Below are 21,614 nucleotides of genomic sequence, written 5' to 3' on the forward strand. Positions count from 1 at the left end.
GTGAAATTGACTAGGTTGAATTATCGAAACAAATGTTTTTGTTCGTTGCCAGGTTTTTACTGAAACTGAGCATATGCGGAGTATTTCTTAGATATAGAACACTATCCCAAGCACCCCAATCGTCCAAATTTAGCAGGGCCACGACTTGCAGAGTTACATATAGCAGGGCCGCGACTTAAAAGAGTTACATATATGAGAGCGGGGAATACTGTCCTAAAACAATAGGTTTCGTAGAGTAAATTTTATAATTTCAATTTACGAAAAAGGATTGCACATGACAACTAAATCAAGTATATTTATTTTTCCCTTGCTTGTTAGTAAAAAATAAATCAACAAATAATATGATGTTTCTCATAATAAAAAAAATTGTTGTTTTAAGCTCTTTTAACAACAAAATAAAATGACAAATGCTAGCTTCATAGCCATGCAGGTAACCATTCCTTGCCGTCAATGAAATCAATAGAGAGGAGCGCAGTAGCTACTTCGTCACTCGCTTCTATAGTCCAAGGAGCTCGTTCAGAGCGGGTTGATCCAGGTCCCGAGTTGAGATATTCAGCATGAAACAAATTCCTGTTGACAATCAATCAATTTTATTTATCAATGTCAAATCCAAAAGTACTACTCCCCCGTGACCCTGTCTAAACCGATAGTTATCATTGTTTGAAATTCCCGTTACAGACTTCAAACAATGATCACTCTTAATCGTGACGGGAAGAACATATTGTTGTAGCTAAACCTGGTAAACTAGTCAACTGGGTCAAATTCAGACCGGTCAGTTCAGGTCAAGTTACTTTCGGGTTTGCAAGAATTCAGGACAAATCGGGTCCGGCCGGGTCATTTTGACATTTGGTCATTTTCGGGTCAGTTATTTGCAGTCATTCAGGAATAATGGACTATGTAGTATGTACAACAATAAACATTCAGGTTATGTCATATTTAATCGAATCAATTCAAGTTACAGGTCAGATTCAAGTTTCTCACTTCGCATGTCAGGTCGGATTATTCAGGTAATCAGGTCGAGTCATTCGAACCAAGTCAGTTTTTATCAAACCTAATTATAGCATAAAGTGAGGAGAACATACTCAGTTGGGCCATCATTACTCCAATTAGTCCAGCCTTCAGGGGTAATAACACCAGATAAATAAGAATGAGCAAAGAGAACCCTAGAGTATTCCCCTTTAGCTCTACCAAGGTAAGATTGACCTGTTCCATAAACTTTGCATAAATTGAAGATATATCCACTTGGTTCATCTGGGTGTTCCCTGTGATGGGCTGTTATTGACCCATGGATCTTTATTCTTCTATCCACTAGCACAAATAACTCACAATCCTGTATTTGTAATCATTTCATTCCATCATTAAATTTCTTGAATCTTAACACAAATTGTAACTAGCTAAGACAATTGTTTGCTTACATGATTACATGGTTGTATTTCACTATTTCTGGCTATATTATGTAAAGAGTAGCGGAGCCAAGATTTGTGATTAGCGGACAGAATATTTCAGCAGGAGCGAGCAAGTAATGCTATTAGGCAAAATTGAAAAGATTCCTAAAATTGTAATTAGGATTTCCAAATTTTAATTGTTCATCGGGAAAGAGCGCCGCTTCTAGCACCCTCTAAATCCACCCTATATAGACGGTTTTACAAATATATTTATGTGAGACTTACCACAATTGTCCATTTAAAAAGTTTATCAACATAAGACAAGTTCTAGTTACCACAAGTAAAAAGACTATTATGTCTCCTTAGCTCGTTTAGAAACACTAATTAGGGCGAAAATAATGATGTTTTTGTATAAAGGTTATATACTTACTTATGTAGGGGATATTATTATTTCACAAAATTTGAGATACGGGTATTATGAAATGAAAATTTTTTAGGCATCAGGTGTACCCCGTCATTGTACACCAAATCAATGAGAAACATCATTTGTTCTATTTTATTCAAATTCTACTTAGTTATATATGATGTAATTGTAGTATTTTGGATTAGGATGATATGGTACACCCGATAAATTCAAGAATTTCGCTTTATGAAAGTTTGAGATAATAAACTTACATGGAACTGAGATCTAGCACGACCAAAGATAAAGTCAATAGATCCTTGGATGTAACAAGCATCATAATAATGCCTACCCTTAAGATCAAACAGAGTATTATGTGTGCTGAAAAATCCACAATGATAAAATGCTGCTCTATCTCCTGCTACATATGCTGCTACTGATTGATTTTGTGATGTATATGCTTCTCCTGTTGGTGCATCATTCTGTACATATATAACACAATCATGCATCAACATACTTCCCACAAATTATTCAATTATTATCATAATTAGGGCAATCTCCGATTGATACTGAAAGCAATTTAATGGGTAAACTCTTCCCCATGTTTGGTTTTTCCATTCGTAAGAATCAAAAATCGAAACTCTGATCACTTGTTTAAGAGATGAAAGCCTTTACTACGGACATCAACCAACTTTGGTTACGCAAGTCTTATTATGAATAAATTGAAAATTGTTTTTTTTTTGACAGCAATAAATAGCATATGACAGTTTTTACTTTGTATACGAGTAAGCTTTAGAGAAGACGGTATTATAAAAGCACATAAAACTTTCTATTATTTAAATGTCCATTTCGTAATTTATATCGAGTGAGACAACATTAGTTAACACATTTACCATTGAGTTAGAGGTTGCGCTTACTCGAGTTTTTATCTAAATAAATGTAATAAAAGGAGATTTAAAAAAAAAAGTGTTTTACCTTAAAGCTGATTCCAAAAGCAATAAAATCGGGTGCTTCAAGTTTGAAAGTGGCAGACTCAATATTATCAGTCGAGCTTTGTGACCAAACTATATAAGTTCTACCTTTGCCATTTCCTCTTAAGAATATGAAAGGTTTACTATGTGGTATATGTACCTTTTCCCTGTAAAATTATGTAAATAACTCACAAATTATATGCATGTCGTGCAAAATTTACAAATGAAAACAAATTGGATTTGCTAGTTTTAATTGGATATTTCACTTTATTCAATGCATTTCTCGACGCAATTTTCATCTTGAGTCAATTGGAAACAACCTTTTTGTATTCTAGCACAAAGATATGGTTACGTACATTCAACGCCCTACCTAACAATTTGCGGGAGTCCTTGAGGCACTGAGCTAATGTTGTTAATTGTTGTTGTATAGAAAAAATACTTATTAATATAATTAAAGATTTTTACTAATTTTTATACCAGACAATCTCATGATAAGTTTATTGTGATACATCTCATAAGAAATCGCTTTATTATAACATATCTTTTATACAAAACGAGTCGCAAGGGTGAAAAAATTATGACTTTAATTTATATTTCCTTTGTTTCACTGAATTGTTTATGTTTATTAATATTATTATCCTCACATTTTTTGATATATAAACGTAAATAATTCAATGAAATAGAGAAAGTATAATGTATTATCAAGATGATTAAGATTAAGTGGACAAACATTACCTATAAACTCCTTTTCTAACATGAATAATAACCCAATTAGTGTTATTTTGAGGAATTGAATCAATGGCAGCTTGAACAGATTTAAAGTCTCCATTACCATTAATATCAACCACAATTGTATGATTGGTTGCAATTTTTTCTGTTAATTTAGGTCCATCAATAACATTGCTATGATGAGGAATTTGGTGGCTGTGATGATGAGCCGCTATCGCGATTTTCGCATTCAAATCGAGTACGAAAACAATTGCTAAGACGATCGAAATCGTCTTAGCAAATGATGGAAGCATATACATTATTTTTGAAAATGAAAGTGTAATAATAATTTTTCTTGCAAATTAAATTATTAATGTTATGTTTATTGAGCAAAAGGACTTGCTTTGAAATTATTATTAGCCCTTTTGATGAGAGAATTGTTTTTGTTTAGCCAAGGAAACGTTTTACATGGAAAGGTAATTACTATTTTTAGAGTGTCACCATAGATTTTTTTAGTGGTGGTTAATTATATATTATCTGTTTTTGCTATATTTTCTTAAATTGTTTAATGACAGTTTTTGCTATATTTTCTTAAATTGTTTAATGACAATTAGAGAAAATTATTGTTGTTTTAATTTTAAATAAAGTTGTGGGTAAATAAAGCAATTCAATTTAATTTTTGGAACAAAGTGGCATGGAAGAAAAAAAGTTTAAATAAAGCGAGGAAAGAAATATTTGCTTAAAAACGAGTTATAAAATGAAACGGAGGAAATAGTAGTTTAGTTTATTAGAAATAATTATAATTATGATACTGAATATAGAATAAATTTTTAAAAATTTTGATATTAAATTTTCGCCTCAACATTTGTTTACGTGATAAAAAGCATAAGACTAATACGAGTATTTTGTAGTACAACATACTCCCTCCATATAAAAGAAGAAAGCCTCGAATTATTAGCATTTGTCTCAATTAGGGTGATAACAAGCTAATCGATACAAATATGAGCCAATCTCGAGCATAGCTGAACTAAAAAAAATAGAGCTCACTAGCTACCAAACTTCTGAATTTAAACCTGTGTGAGCTTGAACTTAACTCTAGTAGTCGATTCAATTATAATTGTTAAATTTCTTTTTTTTCTTCGATATTTTGCAATAACTTGGAATTCGAATTTTTTGTATTATACTATAGGTCAGGTTAATGAGAATATTTTGATATTGTGAATCAAACATATAACCATGCTAAATATTTCTATAAAATAAGAAAAAGTATTATTGAATCACACAAAATTCGAGTCGTTCCATGGGCGGATCTAGGGGGCCCGGGTGGGCACGTGCCCACCATGAATTTTTCGGGATAATTTTTTTTAGTAAGCTACAATTTATATGTAAAAAATGTTCCTCCCAAGCTTTGAACCCTTGACCTTGAGGTCACATACTACCTTCTCTACCATTGAACCACTTGTGTTTAGTATTTATTTAAATATTAGAATATAATATATCTTATCATAGGAGATATTATTTATTTTTATTTACAAAGTACATTTATTTCAAATTTAAATATTTCAGAAGAAAGTTCAAAATAAAATACTAATTTTTAAACTAAAAAAATTATTAAAATTAGTTATTTTTCTATTTTTTGGGAGGAAAAAAAATCCGTAATAACAAAATGCGGTTAAAAATAAAAAATAATGTATCGGAAAAAATTTTGTGCCCCCTTTCGAAAAATTTCTGCGTCCGCCTTTGAGTCGTTCGCGAATTTTTCAAACCTAGTCAAAATCGAATTTAGATCCTCTCCATTACCTTTTCTCCATTTCGTCTCTAATACAATCATATTTTAATATATTTTCTCTCACCATCCATTAAACCTTTGTTTTTATAAACCGATTACAAACGTTGGATCATCACAATATTTGATCCGGACCGTTGTTAAAAAATGGATGTCCATTTCTTTTGAGGAAATGGAGAGAATCCGGACCGGTCAAAATCATCTTGGCTTAACTCGTTAACTTCTCGAGTTAGAACTTGAACATGAGTCAAACTCGCACGAGTCGAATATTGACTGAGTTTTGACCGAGCAGTCTCTTATTATCACCTCAATGGCTCAATGCCTCAATCTCAAAAAATAAAGTGGCACCCCGACAGTGCAAATTTGTGAACGTTGGATCGCGGCATCAATAATCAGTTGACTCGTCTTTTTCTGAATTTGAGCCGGGTCGGACCACTAGAGCGGTAAAGTTCTCCCTCCTTAGTCGACTCTCGTCTAGTCGTCTTAATCTTCACAATTCACACGTCCACGATCACAATTGAAATAATCACTCTTCAAATTCACTAGTATCCTTCCTTTCTGTAAACTTTATTGCGCAATATTATCATTAATTTGCATAAATTGGCACTACTTTCATATGGGTATGGAAAGATTACTCCTTTATTTATGCTAGCATTGAATCTTGTGTCTGAATTTGTGTTTGCATTTTCTGTTTTATCTGTATTAATGGTAATGCGCGCTAAGTGTTTGATGAAATGCCTCAATGAGCCTATGCTTTTATGCCAATGTTCGTTCATCTGGTTGTGTGATCCTGTGTGCTGTTATCAGTTACTTACTCTCAGTTTTTTTGATGGTTGACTATAGGTGTACCATTTGTTACTCCGACTCGACTGCAAGTATCAGACACGGTGTTGGATACTTGGATACAGTTCTTTTTAGCAAAATTTTCAATTTTTTGTCGAAGCGTTGTGTCGTGTCTAAGTTTCAGACACGCGGCACACAACCAAAGTGAAGTGTTCGAGCATTTGGTCTACGCAAAAAATATATATATATATATTGCCGCGTCCATTTATATCGTCTGTATGCGACTTTGGTGAACTTTGATCATGAAATTGTCATTTTGTTATAATGGTTCTATATTATCATTACCTCAAATGTCTCTAATGGAAGCAGGGATGGGGATTCATTCGGACTCAACTTTTCCCATGGGTTAACACAAAGGCTGTTCCTAATCGACCTTTAACCAAAGACGAGATAACCATCTGCTTCAATGTAGATACTAGTGCTAATACTTGATAAATCTTGTTTCTTAGAATTTCCTACTATAGATGCCTGTTATTCCATGAAAAAGCTTCCCATAATGTTATGATACTGCTCTGTAGGAATTTATAAGTGGTTCTTCCATCCTTGCGGAGGTATCAAACTTGCTTTTGCAATCGAAAGTGGAAACTAGTTCAATGCATTGTCTTTTTTAATTATCTTCTTTCTGTTTGAGAGGAGATGGTTCTGAGTTACTTGAGGCGCCTCCTAGCACAAATAGTGATGATCATTGATGAATCTTGTTCCTTTGGAATTCGATTACTTAAGATGCTTATGCTGCCTTCCATGAATGCAAACCCCTTCCTTGATAATTATCTATCAGTGCCCATTCTACTGCTATAGTTCTTGTGCACTTGTTGTCCAATCAATGTGAAAATGTGAGCTAAGTTAAGCGGCAAAAAAGAAAATGTGAGCTAAGTTAAGCTATTTATTTCATTCGTTTATTACTTCTTCATACATATATTTGCTGACGGAGATTTGTCTTCTATTTCCGACAGTTCAGTGATTCAGGGGATTTTGAAGGGGAATGGAGTTTAACAAGGAAGTGATGCCTTTTGCTTAGGAATGAACTTCTGGTATCCTTCTAGATGGCATCTGAAGAGTAAAACCCTCAAATCTATGTCATTGCAAACCCTTGTTCACTTCAAGAGATTTGCTACTTGTAGACTGCAGAATAGCAGAGACGAAAAAAATCTGAATAATGCACTGAGAGTTCTGGATCTTGTGTGCCCAAAAAGCTCTACTAACAAAAACCAACAAGGTTCTCAACTTATTCAGGACTTTCTACAGACTCGTCAGAAGCAATTAAGTGAGAGAAAATCGTTCAGTGGTTTCACGGCACCAGAACCCAGAAGCCAAAGTCCATCTGATAATAAGTCATCATCTATCTTTTTTGAGGATAATCCAGTTGTTGGCGTTTTTGATCTACACAGGAAAGGGATGAGGGTTGATTGTGCAATGCTTTCATATGCACTAAGTGATTGTGGGTTCAAAGTTCTTCTACATTGTGGAACTCAGCTTCATTGCCTAGCTATTAGAGATGGATTTTGTGCGAATATTTTTGTTGGAAGTTCTCTGATTAGTATGTACTCAAAATGTGAGGATTTATGCTCAGCAAAGATGGTTTTTGATGAACAACCGATAAGAAATGTTGTCTCATGGACGGCTCTTATTTCCGGATTTGCGCAAGCATTTCAAGTCAATGTCTGCTTGGAGCTCTACCGACAAATGATGAATTCATCTCTTAGACCTAATGATTATACACTTACAAGTCTCTTGAGTGCGTGTGTTGGATGTGGCTCTCTTGGATATGGGAAAAGTGTTCATTCTCAAGCTATTCTTTTTGGTTTGGATTCATATATTCATGTCTCCAATGGACTCATCTCAATGTATTCTAAATGTGGAAATGTTGATGATGCATTGTCTATATTTGGATGGATGCATGATAAAGATATTGTTTCGTGGAACTCCATGATTGGGGGATATGCATTGCATGGGCTAGCTTGGAAGGCAATTATTCTTTTTGAGGAAATGAGAAAGCTTAAAGTGAAGCCTGATGGTATCTCTTTCCTGAGCGTTCTTTCATCATGCCGTCATGTTGGTCTTGTCAAAGAAGGTCAAACCTACTTCAATTTAATGGTAGAATATGGCGTGAAACCTAATTTAGGTCACTATTCATGCATTGTAGATCTTCTTGGCCGAGCTGGCTTAGTGGAGGAGAGCCGGAAAATTATTCTCAGCATGCCTATGAAACCCAACGCGGTCGTATGGGGCGCACTTCTTTCTTCTTGTAGGCTTCATGATAATGTTTGGATTGGAATAGAGGCGGCTGAGAATAGGCTTGCACTGGAACCATCTTGTGCTGCTACCCATGTACAGCTTGCAAAACTTTATGCAAGAGTGGGATGGTGGGACAAGGTAGCAAAAGTGTGGAAGGCGATGAAGGATGTAGACCTGAAAACAGATCCTGGATACAGCTGGATTGAGATAGGAAATGAAGTACACAAGTTTAGAGTTGATGACACTGCAAACTCTAATATGAACGAGGTTCTCTTGATGTTGGACTGTTTGATGGGTCAGATGACATCAGATTCTTTGCCAGAAATAAATGAGGAGCTTGATATAGATCTGCGCCTTGTAGATTCGTGATGACAGAACTGATAGGATGTATGCATACATTTGTAAGTAGTAACATCTCTGACTACAGTGTAACTTTATACTCCATGAACACGGTGAAATATTTTGGAAAGAGGGGATGCGGTTCAATGGTTTCAGGGCGCCTTTCCGAAGTTCCATTGTAAACTCACATTAAATCCTGGAAAACTCACCAAGTCTTAAGGTAGGATGATTATCTTACCCATAGCTTGCTGTATGAACAATGCCAGGGCCTCTGATACCCTCGTTATCTTGTTTGAGACAGTTGTACGCATACACCCAAGTCTAACTTATTTATGAAATGAGTTCTATAGTTTGAAATCAGTCCATTATATAAATACAATCGTCTCATTTGAGTTTTTGTGCTTATATACTTGATAACTTAGTTTTTACTTAGTATTTGACTGGAATTAGTTTCCATATTGTAACCCAATTAAAATCTTGACCGAAACTTTCTGGAGGAGAAAAAAGAAATAAATAAATTTGATGCATATAAAGGGCAAGATTTTGACATGTATCTTGAATCATGCAATGGATATAGATGGCAATTGGCAACATCTCACATCATTTATCTTAACTCCTTATATGTTTCTCAATTTGCTGGCTATTGCCTAATGATTTTCATATGCAGATGGAGAAGTTTTATATTAAAGGGTCTATAGACCTTGAATCCGTGAATCCATGGTCCGCATGGCATCTCCTCAAAGAATCTCCAAAGTACTTGAATGCTGATTGTCTTGGTTCTGGAAATGCTGGAGAATATATTGTGAATGAGCCTCATGTCAGAGGAACCTGCAAGATAAAGAGACTTTCAACTATCTAAAATTCACAAACGTTCTGAAGTCTGGACCTCTGGAGATATTTCCCATGCACTACCCAAAATAATTTCGACATCCCAACCCATGCTAATTCTCGATATCAGCATACCCAGTATACTGTTGGTGGAGTTGGTCTTCTCTTTTGACTCGAACTTTGATTGACAAAGCCGTAGACTGGTCTTGAATATCTTGATGTTGATTATTTCTTCCTGGTCATCTTCTGCTAGGTGATAACCCAGGTGAATTATCTATCTTTAAAACTTCATTTTCTAGTCTCAGACTTTAGTTGTTCTCAGGGGCATAAGTGCTATTACTTTTATGTTATCTGACAAACAATTCCGCAAATGTTTTGATAGCCATAATTTGTAACAATCTACTCCCTCTGTCCCCGTCAATTGTTTACATTTACTTTATTTTGCAAGGGGAAAATAAAGTAAACATAAACTGTGTGTGCAACTGAGGGAGTATAATTTTATGTCCCAGTACAAGTTGTGATATACTTTTAACATTATTTGTTGTGACTTGTGATGACCATAATCAATATACTTTTGAGGGAACAGACTGATATCTTTCATCTGGATGAATGATGATAATAGTTCGTGTGGCTCAAGTGCTTTCTATTTAAAGAAAGCTATTGCTAACAAGAAAACAGTTAGAAGGCAATAGTTCAATAGGAATATTAAGGGACATAATTGCTTACTCTACTGCTTAGTCTGCTTTACTAGTAGGAGAACGACTAGTGACCAGATTCTTCTCATGTTCTTTTATCCGTTTAGTAGCGACTAACCTGTGACACTGTTAGTAAGTTACCAATCTTACCATATATGGCAATTTTCAAGGATCTTAATTCTCACCATAGAAGAAGCAGACAAATAAGTTTTAAGTCTTCAATGACATTTGCTCCAGAGAAAGATGGGATCTCTGTTTTGTAAAGATCATGTGATAGCCATTAATGCATGATTGTTGGTTATCAGTTGCTAGTAGTTTGAGGAATGAATTAAATTTACAACCTTTCTTCACATGCTGCTACAATAAGAAGAATTTTTTCCCGTAACATTCACTGCCAGCCAGCTGCTTGTAACATTATGATTGGCTTCAAATTTTTGGACGGATTTATTTCTCTCTGTCTCTTGGTTATAAAGGTGAGGTTCACCTGGAAACATTATGAATATCAAAACCGTAGTTCTGTAGCTTGATAAATAAAGAGCTCAAGGGAAGGAGGCATAACTAGTCAATAACAAGATACTGAAAGAATAACAAGATACTGGAAGAATAATACAGAGTAGTTTGCCATGTATTAAAGCTTTGAGTCAATTAAATAAGACACACATAAGGTTCATCCTTACAATCCTTTCACGATTTACACAAGCAACAACATATACTAGTGTTAAAATCATTAGAAGCCTTTTAAAGGAGGCGAGGAGGAAATGGAAGTTTATCACGAGATGTATGTAGTCACGAAGACACAAACTCATGCATATATTTCCTTGATTGGCTTTGTATTGCATATTAACGAATAACATCACAGGTCAGTTAGAGTTTAATACTGTGAATTCTCCAAAATAAGTTGGTGTTTTGGTTCCTCAACATAATTTAGGCATATACATGTCTTTTACAGTTGTCCATTATAATAGTATAAGCTTTTTAATCAAAACTTTCACTTCTTTACTGTTCTGTCTGTGAAGTGTGTAACATGAACAGAATTAGAACTCCCTCCTAAAATATAGACTTTCATTAATATCAAATATAGACTTGCCAGCTTTCTTAGGTATATAATACTCCAACCCCTTATCTACTTCCACCTCACAAAGAACTCCCTCCTAAAATCTTGGTTTAAATTGATTTGAGATAGAAATCATGGGTAGCAGTACTATATTGTTAATTTTCACCATTCTTATCACATTCAGTTTTTCTGGGGCTACCAAGCCCAAGCCTAAAGGTTTGTCCTTCAGTTTCTATAATAAAACTTGCCCTCCACTCGAGGACATTGTCAGAGATGCTCTTGCTCCCGTCTTTTCCGAAGATCCCACTTCGCCTGCTGCTCTCCTTAGGCTCATGTTCCATGACTGCCAAGTGCAGGTAATAATCTATCACCTCTTTCTGATACTTTCAGCAGTCATGCTTATCAGCTGTCACATTACTTGTGGTTTGATTGTTTATGCTGTATATATGATTTAGTCTAAACATTTAATCTTTTTCATACGGTTGCTTTGATTATCACTTCTCTACTCAATGTTAAGCCTGCTTACCTCTTTGCGACTTTACCCCATTTATATTTGTCCATGTTTGACTTGTTGGTCAAATTTTGCTAGTTTTGACTCATATACTCACAACCTGTAACAATGATGATATGAAACTTTGTTTGATAAATACAATCTGTCAAATATAACATTGTATCTTCATATACATTTAAAGAAATTAACGGTAAAATCAAATGGGTACAATATAAATAGGATGAAGCCTGAAGGTAGTATGTGTTTCCTGGCTGCTAATTTTTACTTGAAGTCTAGAGTTGTTAGAGGTTGTTGTTTTGTCACAAGTTTTCTTGTAATAAGTTCTTGTAATAAGAAAAACAATTGTTTGCCAGGGTTGTGATGCTTCAATCTTAATTGACTTGTCAAACGTGCCCTCCTTGATGCCGTCAGAAATTGGAGCTAGCAAGAATTTTGGGATACGGAAGAGGGAATCCATAAATATGGTAAAATCAGTTGTCGAAAGTGTGTGTCCAAGACAAGTCTCTTGTGCTGACCTTATAGTTTTGGCTGCTAGAGAAGCAGTTGCAGTGTCTGGGGGTCCAAAGATTCATGTTCCTTTAGGTAGGAGAGACTCGACCTCTACTTTAGGCTCTGAGGCTGCTGATGCTTCCCTTCCTTCAGCTGATATTGGAGTCCATGAAGCCCTTCGGCTCTTTGCCAAGCTTGGGATGAATACCGAAGAAGCAGTTGCCATAATGGGTATGTTTATTTGCATTTTTGTTATTGAATTATTTTACTGTCATCTCCTTGTCTCAAATCTGATATTAGTAGGGGTAACTGTACAGTGTACACTACTCACCGTTAACATTCAGTTTGTCTCTCGTGTTCGTTTGTTTCAAAATCAACATTTTAGATACAAAATTCATTATGTTGCATTTCTTGAAGGACTATAAACTACTAGAAAACGAGATCCGAGAAAAACACCTGGTACGTAATAAATCCGTCTTGCACCTTCTGAATGACTTACCTATATCATGCATCTACAAGTTGTAAATTATGTTAAAGAATGGAGGAGTATGACGTCGTAGGTCGTAAGCAATAGCTTTTAGTAGACCTGTAAGGTGTAGGTCAGGTCATTTCGGTATATTATGCATTTCGGAAAGGTTTATTCCAGGTGTGTTATCATTAGTCATTCAGATACTTCGGTTCAGGTAATTACTCGTCAGGTCATTTGGGTATAAGTCGGTGCCATTTCAGTTCATGGTTATCAAGGTTTTTGTCATTTGTTATTTGGGTTATTTAATAGGGATAATCCATCCTATGTCCTTTCTTCTCATTTTAATCCATCCTACTCTTTAACCTATATTAATCTGAACTATACACTCATTTATCTTTCAATGGACCAGGTAACCGACTACTTGTTTGTCAGGTCACACCAACAAAAAAAAAATCATTAAAAACAATAGCAAGATTAGCAACCCATTCTACTCTGACTTCATTAACATCAATTTTTGAAAAATATATACACATTTTATTTGACAAAAATTAGTAAAAAAACTACTTCAATGCTCACCACGCCATTTTTCAACGTGAAGCACAAAGAATCAACAAAAAGCATAACAAAACTCACATGTAACCCAAATTCAAGAAGAACCAACTTTATCAGATTTAACATGCATTAATGAGTTGGGTGATTTAATTAAAAATGGGGTGTTCAATGTCAAATTTGGCAGCAACGTTTGCGTTTTTTCCGCCATCTCAGGCGACATCCGAGGTGAAAAAGAGGGATGACGACGGTGAAATTGTGGCGGTTTCGACAGCGGCATATACGAATTCCACAAGGAGATGACCCTTTGTGATTAGGGAAAAAGACGCACAAGAAAAGAGGTGTTTTAATGGTGAATGTAGATTGGGGGTTTGGGGAAGAAGAAGAATGATGAACATTACTAATTATCGAGGTAAGATTGAAGGAGAATTGAGTGTTATTTGTGGTTGTATTATTAAACTTCTTGATGGAAATTTGATACCGATTGATTGAGGGAATTAAGGAAGTATGATTTAAGAAAATATGATTTTCTGGGTTTTGGTGGTTGTTTTGGGAAAAAGTTGAAGATTAGAAAGAAGATGAATGCTGAGTTTATTGAAGAAGAAGAAAAAAAAAAAAAAGGTCCACAAGGTTATGACCTGAAATCTAACTTGTTATAGGAGGTAAAAATTAGGCCGGTTCAGTAAAAGTTAAATGAGTGTATAGTTCAGATTAATATGGGTTAAAACGTAGGATGGATTAAAATGGGAAGAAGGGGCATGGGATAGATTATTCCCATTAAATAACCCTTGTTATTTTGATAAAACAGTGTAATTTAAAAATGAGTCATCTTGACCAAAGTCGTTTACAGATCAGGTCCATATCAGGACTTTAAAGTTCGGCATAGCTAGCTACAGTTGAATCATATCAATTGGGGGTAGGTAGGGATTGTCCTGTTTGGGTCTAATTCAGGTCTCAGGACGGTTTGCATTCTTTATGAGCTACCTAGAGTCCTAGATCGTATTGAGTCTAAAATTATATATGTGTGCACATTTCACAAGGAGTTTGAATCATGAATGCGGAGGTTTAAAATCCACCTCCTAAATCTGTATACTGTAACTACATGGTAAAATTCAGCAACTATAAATATATTTTACTTGCAGGATCCCATACATTAGGAGTTACACACTGCTTAAACATCATGAATCGCCTGTACATGCCTCACGGGAAGAAGTCGAGCAAAATGGATCCCGATTTTGAGGTGGCTTTGAAAGTGATTTGTCCTGAATCCATAACAGCATTCCAAAATGCTAGTTTTGTGTTCAATGATCCTACAACATTTAGATTTGATAATCGGTACTACAAGAACTCCATTGCTGGTAGAGGTATTCTGAAAATTGACACAGAGTTGGCCTTCAACCCGACAACTGCACCTTTTGTTCAACAGTTTGCTGCTTATCGTGAAGATTTCTTTCAAGCATTTGGTTCGGCTTTTGTAAAGCTCTCTTATGCAGGGGTCTTAACTGGCAACAATGGTATCATTAGAAGTATGTGTAATTCTGTGAACTTCTAGATTACTCGCTAATCTTTCTGTAAGAAAAAGCTAGTTGTATTTATTTCCTAATATTCTTGAAGCATAATGTTCGAACCCTGTTAATATAAAGTTTGTTCTTGATTTCCAATCTTTTCGTGTCGATAATACAGGACTGAAGTCACTAAATTGGCTGGCTGACTCTTGTATACTATGTAGATTTAAAACATAATATTACATAGTCCTTTTCAAAGTTTGATGTACTTTAAGCAGGATTTTACCTTAAATAATACGAAGTACATAGTAATAGAGATGCTCTTATTAGACAAATTCAGAGTAGAGTTGATCAGATGCGGGTGTGCGCTGGACATGACCAACTTATGTTAAATTTTTGGTTCATGGACAAGCATGTTAGTGGGCTTGCTTTTATAATTTTCTTAAATTGTCTTGTTTGTGGTAGCTTATTTTATGGGGCTGGTTTAATGGACGGGATGACTCATGAACAATTGTAATGAGTTTTGACAAAACTGGTTAACCGTAAAAATAGCGGGAGTAGTTAAACAAACAACATTAATCAAAGTAGTGAAGATAATAGTATTAACCGGGGATATAGTGAAAGTAATAATATTGACAGCAGGAGTGACGAACGTGTCACATAATTTTTTGATTAATTTATCATAGTTTTAATAAAGTCTTGACAAAGTCTTAAGTCGAGTCTTGGAAATCCAAGACTCAACTTAAGACTCGACATAAGTCTTGACCCTACTATTAAAAGAAGACATCCACTGAAAGAATGACAAGTGTTATATTATTTTTGTTCTTTTTTTCTTAAACCCCACATCTTCTCAAGTAAAGTGAAAAAATATAGAGTATGAGGTGAGTCTGACTGATAATGTATAAAGTCTGAGGTAAATCTGAGGTGAGTCTGAACAATAAATAAATAATAAAAGTTAGTGGAAAACTAATGTGACAGAGTTTTAAGACTTTGATGAGTCTGATTGATAATCTCACCCTTAGAATAATTAATGCTCCAAGGTGTTGTTTCTATTCCCGACCGCGCAAATAAAGTCCTCGCTAGTCACTATGGATCTCGCATGTCACACGTACTAGTCTCGCGTAATTCGTAGGATTCAGCCTTCAAGTTAGACTTGGCTCGCATCTCACCCGCACCTCTGTCGCGTAATTCAGCTCTACTCTTCGCTCTTCCAAACTCGGTACCAATATCACATTTCCAAGACAAATTCAATGAATAATCCAAAGGCAAACTCGGTATTCAACTACTCATTATCGCTTACAAAATATCGCCTTTTGTACTTGAAATTCACTAAATCAACCTCTTCTTAATATATACTAAATCCGTCTTATCAACCGGCCTAATAAATAATGTAGTTAGATAATCCTTTTTACCTAATAGACGTTTGACCAAACTCATTTATTTCTTGATCGGGATGTCATAGTTGAATTAAAAGCTAACTCTTAAAGGCATCTAACCAAAATTCATAGATCTTGAATGAAGAATGGTCTAGGGTTTCCGTCTAAATTTCTTTGTTTCTCCTCTTAAAATTTGATCCGATGCGGAGTATTGATTGACCCAATTTTGATTCTCAACTCTTTTCCATCCATAAAGTAGTTAATTTTTCTTTGGGGAAAAAGTTCTAGAGCTAATGATTACGTCATATCTACGGTTATTACATCGAAGTTTGACTTATTATATTGCTCAAGTGGTATTTTTACCCCAAAAAGTCGGTGTTGGCACGTAAAATTTATGTGAGTGCCACGTCGGAAGTCAAAAAGTCAAATGTTGACCTCGTTAAAAGGAAAATGCAGCCATGTCAGAAGTCAAAGTCAAAATGTTGACCCGTCAAAGGAAATACAAGACAATATATTTAATTTGGACAAAATTTTAATTAATTAGTCCATTTTATTATTGTTAATCCAACCCGCTTCTCCAAAGTGACAAAACCCGCTAAATGGGTCAATTCACTAAGACGGGTCAAGCTCCCTTAAATGAGTCAAGTATGTGTAAATGGACCAAATGACTACCAAGTCCAGAGAAGTTGCTGAAATGAGGGTTTAGACCCAATTTAGAGTTGAGCTCACATGACTCATTCTCTATAAATACAACTCATCCTCCATCATTTAGATGGTATTCAGAAAATTCACAAAAGAAAGGAGCATAAGAAATTAACCTTATTCTCTCTAAACCTCACAAAAAATCAAATCATTCTCTAAAGACTCAACATCAAGCATCGAAATTGTGCCATCGAGTCCAAGTGAAGAAGTGATTCAACAAAGGAGATCCAAGTCGACAAGACCCTCCCCTAAATCATTTCAACACCATTTCTTTAGTATTGTGCGAAGATCGAATCAGTGGATTATATTAGAGATTGTAACCCAAAACTATTCAAATTTAATAAAATTACTTTGTTCTCTTATTCGTATTTTTGTTATTTGCAATTTTACGAATTTGTGTTAAAAAAATTGGCACGCTCGGTAGGACCAATCTCTACCACTCATCTCTTTCTTTGCACGTTCAAGTTACCAAATCATCATTTTCATGGATTCACAAGACACTCCTACCATCCCTCAAGATATGGTCAAACAGGGCGACGAAGGCTCGAACGTTCATGGCGTCGACGTCGAAGATCAATTTGTTGGTGTATCCACGAGGAATAAAGCCAGATCCATTCTCGTCAGTATTGCTGCTGCAAGACTTTGATCCACATCTGTGCCTACGAAGTCGTGGAATTCCAGATCTGCTACTCCTTTGGTTGGTGATTCACACGGTGTTTCCAAGGCAAAGTCATATGAATATCCTACCACTAATTCAACGGTCCAAAGGGGGAATGATGAACAGTTTGCCATTTGGAAGAGCACGGAATAAACAAACAGAGATGTCATATTGGAGGATGGACAGTCAAGCGTAGATTCCTCTCCTTCACCACCACCAAGGAAGGGAACAAGTTGGTCCGACGAAGTTGATCATACTGTGGTTGCTCCAGTAATGACGCATGAAGCCAATACCACCGAAGAACAACTAGCAGAAATGAAACAACTCCTTGAAAACCTTAGGAAAGATAACGAAGAGAAGGGGCGACAGATTGCGTCATTAACAAAAAAGTTGGGAAAACGCACGGAGTATGAAGTCGTCAGTAAAGAAGACGACGATGCCAATTCTGACGATGCCAAAGGTAAGGGCCAAGGAGGGACTTTCACAGTTCAACAAATTCAAGAAACGATTGCAAATACGTTGAAAACGCAATTTGGTGAAGTTTCTCGTGAGGGCCATCGTTATGTCAAGCCGTATTCTAAAAGAATAGACTGTTTTCGAATGCCTTTTGGGTATCAACCCCCAAAATTCCAACAATTTGACGGAAATGACAACTCTAAACAACACATTGCTCATTTCATCGAAACGTGTAATACAACGGGCACCGAGGGGGGCCTTTTAGTCAAACAGTTTGTTCGTTCTCTTAAAGGGATGGCTTTTGACTGGTATACTGATTTGAATTCCGAATCCATCGACAGTTGGGATCAATTAGAGGCAGAGTTCCTCAATCGTTCTCACCAACACCAAGCAGTGGAAAGATGAGCCTGTCATAGATTATATTAATAGATGGCGAGCTTTGAGTTTAGAATGCAAGGACCGTTTGTCAGAAACATCCACCGTCGAGATGTGTATTCAAGGTATGAACTTAGATTTGGTCTATATCCTTCATGGGATTAGGCCAAGGACATTCCACGATCTAGCCACGTGAGCCCATGATATGGAGATCACTATAGCTAGTCATGGCGGACGACTCTTTAATCAGACAGAAGCAAGGTTAGAAAGGCGAGAATTCAAGAAGGTGGAGAAGGCGTCAAAGGGAGTGACCAAAGAAGCAATAACTGCAGCAACCGTAGAACCAGTTAAAATCTCAGCCAAGCCAAAGGTGTATAGCAAAGAGCCATCATCCTCTAAAGAAACCTAGAAGAAACGCCCGACCTTGAGGGAGTTGGAAAAGAAGAAGTATCCTTTCCCACAATCGGATCTCGCATGAATGTTAGAGGACTTGTTAGAAAAGAAAGTCATCGAGTTGCCCGAATCCAAGCATCCTAGTGAAGCAGGCCGGACCACGGATCCCAAATACTGCAAATACCACAGGGTTGTTAGTCACCCGTTGGAGAAGTGCATCACACTCAAAGAGAAAATCATGCAGCTCGCTGAAAAGGGGAAAATTCTCTTAGACTTGGACGGTGCCACCGAGTCTAATTTAATTGTGGCTACGGCCAACACTGTTTCCGTCGATGAAGGAGAAGTCCATGGAGAGATGCCATCATCCTCAGTTTGAGAAGTAGAAAACAAGCTCAATGTGATCCTTGATATACTACCAGCAGGTGCAGGATGGCAGAGAATATTTCTCTTGCCAGAGGAAGCACGTCAACAGTTGTCCATTACGATTCAACAACCAGAATTGTATGCAGAAAAATTAGAAGAATCAAATGAACCAGTGGACCAACTGTCCAAATGCGTAGCTTGTAACACCGTTCTAGCCTTCACCGATGAAGATTTGTTGCTGGGATCAAAGCCACACAACCGACCGTTGTTTGTCACAGGATACATCCGTCAACAAAAAGTCAGTCGAATCTTGGTGGATGGAGGTTCAGCCGTTAATATAATGCCCAAGTCAACCATGCTTGAAACTGGAATAACAACGAATGAACTTTCTAAAAGTCGCTTGTTAATTCAAGGCTTCAATCTCGATGGTCAAAGATCAATCGACATGATCCGTGTAGAGCTTGTCATGGGGGAACTATCGACATCCACGCTTTTTCAAGTAATCGATGCAAAAACGTCATACAAACTGTTACTCGGACGACCTTGGTTGCACGAGAATGGCGTGGTCGCATCAACTTTGCATCAATGTCTCAAATACTACCGAAATGGCGAGAATGAAGGTAAATGGAGACGTAAAGCCATTTGCAGAGGCGGAATCTTATTTTGTCGATGCCAAGTTTTACGGTGAACATAAAACTCCAAGCGAGATACTGCCTCCCACAATTGCCTCGACCGGTACAAAGAAAGCACAAGAAATGAATGGTGATAAGACAATTCAATTGGAAGGCCCTGCAGCAAATAAAGATGAAAGGGATGAAACCTCACATACTGGTAAGTCAAATTCACCCATATCCTCGCAAGACGTTCCGTCGTCTTCACCAAAACAAAAGGTTGTTTTAAGATATGTGCCTAAGTCGCGTCGAAAGGAAGGAGAGTCACCATTCACAGAGTGTAAAACACAACACGGAAAAAATGTGTCGCACGGAGGTGAAGATATTCTTCAAGCCTTAAAAATGCATGTTGTTGTTCCATTAACAAGAGGAAAACACCATGTTGTTAGTAAACCACCCCTTCCAGGATTCGTAGTCTCTTCAGGAAAGGAAGAAAAAAGGGCATGTGATGAGTCAACCAAAAGACGATTTGACCCAAATGCATACAAGATTATGTCCAAATCTGGATACGACTTCAAAAATCCAACTCCATTGGGGCAAGTGATAGAAGTAGCTCCGCACGGTCTTAATCAAACTCAGAGGAGGCTACACAAACAAGGAAAGAAGTATGAAATGACAAGAGCTGGAATCGGATTTTCCCCTCCAGAGCCAGTAAGGATTGTTGCACGTCAAAAGGAGAAGCAAGTAGTGTCGCAGCATGTCACCGCAGACCTGGCAGAAAAAGAAGGAAGAGATGCTTCGACACCTTCACAACAAGTGTCTGTTTTTGAAAGATTGAACTCACCTAGTTCCTTATCAAGGCCTTCGGTTTTCAGCAGAGTCGAAGACCGCATAAATGATACCGTGACATCAGTCTTTAGCCGCCTTGGTGCGAAAGGATTAAAGGGGTCAGTTTTCACTCGCGTCACCTTCAATACGTCAAAGGGATCAGTCTTCGATCGCATTGTTGACCCAAAGGAGAAAAGATATGTGCTTAGCCGCATTCATGATGATGTGCAAAGAAATAATAAAGAAAAACTGAATAAGTTGACCAAACTTTCGTTTAAAGGAAATCGAAAGAAAGACATTTAGAGTAATGTTCCGTCTCGCATGAAACGGAGACAAGAGCTAAAAATTACCATGAATGGGTCGCTAAAGGTGAAAGAACACATAGTGGTTGTCACTAGTCGCATCAGAGCATGGAACCTATGGATTTCGCTGCTTCTAACCATGTGACAACTGAGGAATGTCAAGATTTAGTCCTCGACGTAGAGCTAAGCGAGACTCCAAAAACTTTGGAGGATGGGGACCAAGCTACAGTCGATGAGTTGAAAGAAATAAATCTAGGAACAACTGAAGAGCCACGACCAGTCTACATAAGTGCACTTCTGACTAGTGTTGAGCAGGAAGAGTACACGAAACTCCTCATAGAATACAAAGACATCTTTGCATGGAGTTACAAATAAATGCCTGATTTGAGTCCAAATATTGCGGTGCACCGACTGGCCATCGAAAAGGGAGTGTCTCCGAAAAAACAGCCACGGAGACGACTCCGATCAGAAATGCTACCGGAAATTGAAGCAGAAGTAAACAAGCTCATCGATTCAGGGTTTATTCGTGAAGTACGGTATCTGACATGGATTGCCAACATCGTTCCGGTGAGGAAGAATAATGGCCAACTCCATATTTACGTAGATTTCAGAGACTTGAGTGACGCTTGCCCGAAGGATGATTTTCCATTACCAGTAACAGAGCTAATGATCGATGCAACAACGGGACATGAAGCTTTGTCATTTATGGATTGCACGGCTGGGTATAACCAAATTCAAATGGCACCGGAAGACGAGGAAACAACAGGATTCAGAACACCCAAG

General features: G+C 36.8%; 3 protein-coding genes across 4 annotated transcripts; 2 read left to right on the forward strand and 1 right to left on the reverse strand.

The window, feature by feature from the left end:
• Positions 1 to 268: 268 nt before the first annotated feature.
• LOC141618694 (putative pectinesterase 67) lies at positions 269 to 3,903 on the reverse strand. The gene is made up of 5 exons (XM_074435779.1): positions 3,492 to 3,903; positions 2,761 to 2,923; positions 2,061 to 2,267; positions 1,083 to 1,330; positions 269 to 570 (listed from the first exon to the last, which is right to left on the reverse strand). Exons 1-5 carry the CDS (start codon positions 3,782 to 3,784, stop codon positions 417 to 419), a joined length of 1,065 nt encoding a protein of 354 aa, XP_074291880.1. The 5' UTR covers positions 3,785 to 3,903; the 3' UTR covers positions 269 to 416.
• Positions 3,904 to 5,532: 1,629 nt separating this feature from the next.
• LOC141618696 (pentatricopeptide repeat-containing protein At2g37320) lies at positions 5,533 to 9,054 on the forward strand. Of its 2 annotated transcripts, XM_074435781.1 has the most exons (3): positions 5,533 to 5,591; positions 5,647 to 5,693; positions 7,052 to 8,837. In XM_074435781.1, exon 3 carries the CDS (start codon positions 7,114 to 7,116, stop codon positions 8,695 to 8,697), a length of 1,584 nt encoding a protein of 527 aa, XP_074291882.1. In that variant the 5' UTR covers positions 5,533 to 5,591; positions 5,647 to 5,693; positions 7,052 to 7,113; the 3' UTR covers positions 8,698 to 8,837. The 2 variants fall into 2 exon arrangements, with proteins under 2 accessions (XP_074291882.1, XP_074291881.1); XM_074435780.1 differs by lacking the exons at positions 5,533 to 5,591; positions 5,647 to 5,693 and adding an exon at positions 5,743 to 5,870 and having other exon boundaries at positions 7,052 to 9,054.
• Positions 9,055 to 11,268: 2,214 nt separating this feature from the next.
• On the forward strand, positions 11,269 to 14,923 carry LOC141618697 (peroxidase 29). Its single transcript, XM_074435782.1, has 3 exons — positions 11,269 to 11,600; positions 12,109 to 12,475; positions 14,405 to 14,923. The coding sequence occupies exons 1-3, from the start codon at positions 11,379 to 11,381 to the stop codon at positions 14,812 to 14,814; spliced, it is 999 nt and encodes a 332-aa protein (XP_074291883.1). The 5' UTR covers positions 11,269 to 11,378; the 3' UTR covers positions 14,815 to 14,923.
• Positions 14,924 to 21,614: the final 6,691 nt, after the last annotated feature.

Source organism: Silene latifolia, chromosome X, assembly GCF_048544455.1.
Source record: "Silene latifolia isolate original U9 population chromosome X, ASM4854445v1, whole genome shotgun sequence".
Lineage (NCBI taxonomy): Eukaryota > Viridiplantae > Streptophyta > Magnoliopsida > Caryophyllales > Caryophyllaceae > Silene > Silene latifolia.